Source organism: Pteropus alecto, unplaced genomic scaffold (assembly GCF_000325575.1).
Source record: "Pteropus alecto unplaced genomic scaffold, ASM32557v1 scaffold25, whole genome shotgun sequence".
Classification (NCBI taxonomy): Eukaryota; Metazoa; Chordata; class Mammalia; order Chiroptera; family Pteropodidae; genus Pteropus; species Pteropus alecto.
Window position 1 is genome coordinate 31,164,613 of NW_006441955.1, and position 5,689 is coordinate 31,170,301.

At 31.6% G+C, this 5,689-nt stretch overlaps 1 protein-coding gene across 1 annotated transcript in view; it reads left to right on the forward strand.

Moving 5' to 3' along the window:
- The first annotated feature begins 427 nt into the window (after positions 1-427).
- LOC102883500 (calcium-activated chloride channel regulator 1) overlaps positions 428-5,689 on the forward strand; it is a 21,666-nt gene continuing 16,404 nt past the window's right edge. The window contains exons 1-5 of the mRNA XM_006919378.1: positions 428-583; positions 1,753-1,893; positions 2,092-2,239; positions 2,601-2,709; positions 4,651-4,831. Of these exons, the coding sequence (XP_006919440.1) occupies positions 428-583; positions 1,753-1,893; positions 2,092-2,239; positions 2,601-2,709; positions 4,651-4,831 (735 nt within the window). The remainder of the gene's footprint in view (positions 584-1,752; positions 1,894-2,091; positions 2,240-2,600; positions 2,710-4,650; positions 4,832-5,689) is intronic.

Below are 5,689 nucleotides of genomic sequence, written 5' to 3' on the forward strand. Positions count from 1 at the left end.
TGTTTCATAAACAGGCTTTTTTCACCTGCTCTTTCCTGTTGCTTTTCATTTCAATTCCTCGTTCTAAAGAGTGCTTTTCTCTTAAACATATCCCAGTATCGAAAGATCTCTAATTCTATTTGATGATGATGATGACGACGGGCCATAACAATGAGGATAATAACTACACCAAAAATCTAAAAGAATTGCTCAGTTCAATAAGTACTTAACACCTTAGTTGTTTTAGAAAGTACGATGTCATAATCCCCGTTGTTATTTAACAACTAAAACTTTAGAATGAGTAATATTAAAAAAAAAAAAAACACTCAAGATATTTAAGGAGTCATATTATGTCTATGCAAATAGTTTGGTCTAGATTCAAATTCCCAAGTTAAGCACAATATAAATACTCTCCTGATTACCAAAAGGTTTATTATAACGTGCAAAAATGCTTGGTCTGAATGTTATTCTGTTCCTAGCATTACACCTCTTGCGTAGAGTGAAAAGCTCAATGGTAAATCTGAATAACAATGGATATGATGGCATTGTCATTGCAATCAACCCCAGTGTACCAGAAGATGAAAAACTCATTCAAAACATAAAGGTAAGAAAGAAAATTTTATTACCAACTCATTTTTATTTCAGTAAGTATTTTCAACTCATGTTGCCTAGGCACATTACACACATTTGCACAGTTATAACTTTCCAAAATTGCTTTGACAGTATTTATCATTTATATAGTATGTACCTAAACTGTCAAGATTAATATGTGCTTAGTTTAAGTATAATTTGCTATATTAATAATATTCATAATTTCCCTAATAAATTATTAAAAGGCCAAACTACTAATATTTTTTCAACTCACTAAGCTAACAGAAAGACTTTTGAGTTAGTGGAGAATTATTTTCAAATTTTATCTTTATAAAGTTACTTTCACAGTGTTTAAGTAACTAACCAACACTTAAGCCCTAGAGGTTCATTATCTTACACATTTTTTCAGTTATTCATACGTGTTCAACTCTGAAAAATTCAAAACTCTTTCGTATTTGATCTTAAAGAAAATATTACATATTTCTGGAGTTGATTTACTTCACAATTTTATTTGGGTTAGTTAGAATAACAAAAAACTTTATATATAGTGCTTTAATGTATATTATCTTCTTTGATCCTCCCAATATCACTATGAGATGGTCAAGAATAGAGATTATCAACCTTATTGTATAAATCAGAGGAGCTAAGTGATTTGTAGAGTCATACGATAAATGGCAAAACTGGGACTTGAAGCCAATGAGACGTATATATTTTTTATTTCATTACTGCTTGGTAAACCTTTGCCTTTTATGAACACACTTCATATAAGATAACAAAATAAACCCAGCAAAAGGTTTTTTTCAGTCAATATGTATAAAATCTAAGAAATTTAAACTTCCATCTCAATTATAAGCACCTCTGTTTGATTAAATAAGCAAACTGCCACAGGTTCCCAGTCACCTTTATCTCTCACTGAGCACCTTTACTCCTATCTCCAAACCATAACACTGAATGCAGCTCTAAAAAGGTACAAAATCAAGTTGATTTTTGAGCATAGAAAAATTAAAACTAGAGAGATTTACAGACTAGTGAGATATGGTAAAATTCAACTTATTCGTTGGTTAGTCTTTGCCAAAATATTTGGGGAAAGGGAACTTGGATTTGCTACTTCTTGTTGGTATACACAGTTTTATATTTATTTTATTGTGAAATTGTTACCACAAGGTATTTTAAATTTGTCAGGAAATGGTAACCGAAGCTTCTGCTTACCTGTTTCACGCCACCAAACGAAGAGTGTATTTCAGGAATGTACACATTTTAATTCCAATGACCTGGAAGTCAAAATCTGACTACTTGATGCCAAAACAAGAATCATATGACCAAGTAGGGTATTTTATTTAACTAGCTCCTAAATTGCTTCTTTCTTCCTCTGCTTTTAAAAAATTGATACTCATAATACTTTAGTAAATACTAATCACTACTTTAGTAATTAAATTAGTAATGTTACTTGTCTTAATTTAGATGAAAAATTCCTTGTTTCTATTGCTCTTGAGATCTGTTTTGGTTTGTTCTGCTTTTTAGGCAGATGTCATAGTTGCTAATCCCTACCTAAAATATGGAGATGATCCCTATACACTTCAATATGGACAATGTGGAGAAAAAGGGCGATATATACATTTTACTCCAAACTTCTTGCTGACAAATAATTTGCCTATCTATGGGTCCCGAGGTAAAGACATCTACTTTATACTTCTATTTTTATTTCCACTAGAAACAAATATAACACTGTGATTAATAGTATTTTTAAAGATTTTTGAAAGATAAAAATAGGTATTAATTAATACCTTTGGAAATATATTAGTTATGTTTAACGTAATTATATTTCTTTTTCAATATTTGTTTAATAATAAAATTAGTCATTTATTAGTATGAATCCATTTCAACTTCTTTTGGTTTAATGAAAGGTATCTATTTTTAGAGTTCCTTGACTCAACTAGATTGAGGATATTGGGCAAGAAAACTTAAAATATAAGAAAACTGAATTAAATTATTGAAAATATAAATTTATAAGTGGCACTATTCTCTCATAGGCAGAGTATTTGTCCATGAGTGGGCCCATCTCCGATGGGGAATATTTGATGAGTATAATGTGGATCGGCCATTCTATATTTCCAGCAAGAACACTATTGAAGCAACAAGGTATCATTGTATTGAACAAGTCTGTTTTTAAATTTTTTCACCCAGGACTTTTAAATTTTTTATATTAGACAAACAAAGCTATGTCAGTGGTTGAATGCTCATACAGTTAATTGCAATATCCAACCTACCCCACTATATATGTGTCCAACTACTTCTGGGGATTCTACCTTGGAATCGAGATCACTGAGGAATTGGGAATAATTTCAGCATTCATGGGGATTGTATTAAAATAAGTTATTGTCAGAGGAGAAAGGAAAATGCTGTAGCCTAAACCTTAAGTTATCTAAGAATTGGAGTTCAAGTTCCTATCTAATTTTTTATTCCATTTGATTCATAATTTTTTAAGGTGAATCTGCTTCATTAAAATCAATTAAACTACTAGAGCTTCATGTTAAATATATTTTACTTTTCATTTAACCTTGAGCTTAAAAGTGGGGGGAGGTACTTGTCATAAGGATAAGTACATAAATTGATTTTTTTAAGAAATATAATTCTGAGTAGATTAAGACAAATCCTATTTGTGGATAGATGACATATTAAAAATATCAAGCACATTTTATTTGGCTTTATCTTTACTTAGCTGCTTAGGGTCACATACAGACTGGGCTCTCAACCCAGGATGCTCATTCCTCTCAACTCATCCCATGCAACTCCTTCCAGAACAACCTCCCTTATCCAAACAATATTGTTCATCTTTCAGGACCCAGTTTAAATGTTTTTCCTCTAAGTGTCTTTCCTCTCCTCTACTTGGAGTTAGATGTCCTTGAGAGTGTTCACAAAGCAATATACATGGGTTTCTCTCACACTAGGGAGTACCTGTCTGCGTAATTTTATTTTCTCCAACAGACTTTAAGATCTTGAGGACAGATTTTTTTTTTTTAATCCTCTAGCCCTGGGCCTGGTACAAAGTAAGTTAAAGCTAAACAAAGAATGTATTAAACAACACGTTTTTAATAAATCAATGAAAAACAAGTAAGTTTCTTTATCGGTCATAAAATGAGATATATTACTAAAAATAAGTAGCTAAAATAACATTTACTTAGCTCCAATTGTGTACCATGCACTTTAAGGCAGTGTAAGTTTAACTTTCAGGCTTACTCTAGAGCTAACTTGGAAAATATGACTCACCATCTCCTTTAAACCTTGCAATACAAATAAGTTTATTAAAGTGGATTAATGTTATGAAGTTTAATATTAACACAGAATGGGAGTAAATTCTGCAGATAAACAGAAACTCTTTAGAATCTTTTACTCATACCCCTACCCCCATTCCCTGAGTGGTACTTGACAATTACCTTACCTATCATAAACACTGAATGGTTTGAATACACAAGCATTTCCATGCAGGGTTTATTTTTATTTCTTTCTTCAATCTAGCCCAGTGGTTTTCAAAATGTAAACTGCAAAATGCTCTAAACGCAAAACCACAAACGGTTTTGTATGTATGGTATAAGTGCATAGATATATATATGTATACATATATATGAATACATTTAGATCACAGTAGATGTGTGTGCATGTATATGCGTGTGTGTGTATTTGTAGATGTGTACCATCTACACAGAAATTTAAGAGAGTTTTAAGCATAGTGTTGACAATCCCCTCCCCACTAGGAAGCAACTCCTCTGTATCTCTTAACTCATTTAATCTTCATAACATTCCTCTGAGTTAGGAATTATAATCTTCAGCTCAACATAACAAAGATAATTGATCTATTGATCACATAGATCGATTGAGCAATGAATGATAATAAACATGAACTGACATCATTTTCTTATTGAAATTGATGGTAAATAGGGGTAGGACATTGAGTCTACTGTCAAAATGTTTGGTACATGATCTCTAGCAATTATCATTGAGGGAAAGATTTTAGGATGTTAGTCTTCATTCATGATTTGTCTGGTATTCATATATAAATGTAAGCTAATTCTTTTATCACAGATGTTCAACTAATATTACTGGAATTAACGTGGTTTTCAAGAAATGCCAGGGAGGCAGTTGTATAACAAAGCCATGCAGACGTGACTCACAGACAGGGCTGTATGAAGTGAAATGCACTTTCATCCCAGAAAAATCCCAGACTACAAAGGAATCCATAATGTTTATGCAAAGTCTTGATTCTGTAAGTACCTTCTTTTTCTGGTCTCACAAAGGAACTCTTTGGGAAAAAAAGACTAAGGAAGCTGGATTTTCTAATATGAAATTATTTATATCAATTGAAGTGTGGGAAATTACTCAGACAATTAATGACAGCCACTTTCTCCAGCATGTGTTAGGGTATGTCTGGAAATTATTTCACCCTACTTGTTAAACTGTTTCTCATCTTCAGATGAAGAACTGTACCCACCCTTCTCATTGGTGTCACATAATTTCTTGTAACATCATTTGACTTCCCTCGTTTGACTTCTATAGACTTGTATCTAGAATTATGACCTTAATTTTCTCTCTTCTATGTGGTAGTCACACTGCTTTTCTAAAGTAATTCACTCTGTAGCTTTGGAAAGTATTAATTTTCTAGATTGTCCATTATCTTCATATTAAAGCATATAAAGCCATTACAAATGATACTGTGAAAACATACATAGTTTTGTCTCTATAGAACTGATTTGAGGAGAAAAGTTCACAATCACCTATATGTCCAATTAAAAAATAAAAACACAATAATTCAAGTTCCAAAGCTAACATTTGACCTGACATACCTAGTTTAAGTGTATAAAACTCAATAGATAAGCTTTGGAGTCAGATAGATTTGATATTAAAACCCTGTCTGTTATTTTCAAGCTGTGTCACTATGTGCAAACTGCTAAATCTGAGATTTAGTTGGTCCATCTTTTAAATGGGAATTATAATATTTGCTTCACAGTACTACTGTTGTTAGGTTTACAAGAGCTAATATAAGTAAACTATGATCACAGTGCTTAGCACAAAATGAATATAAAATAAACTTTAAATTGTTAATTTTTTAAAAATTATAAAATAT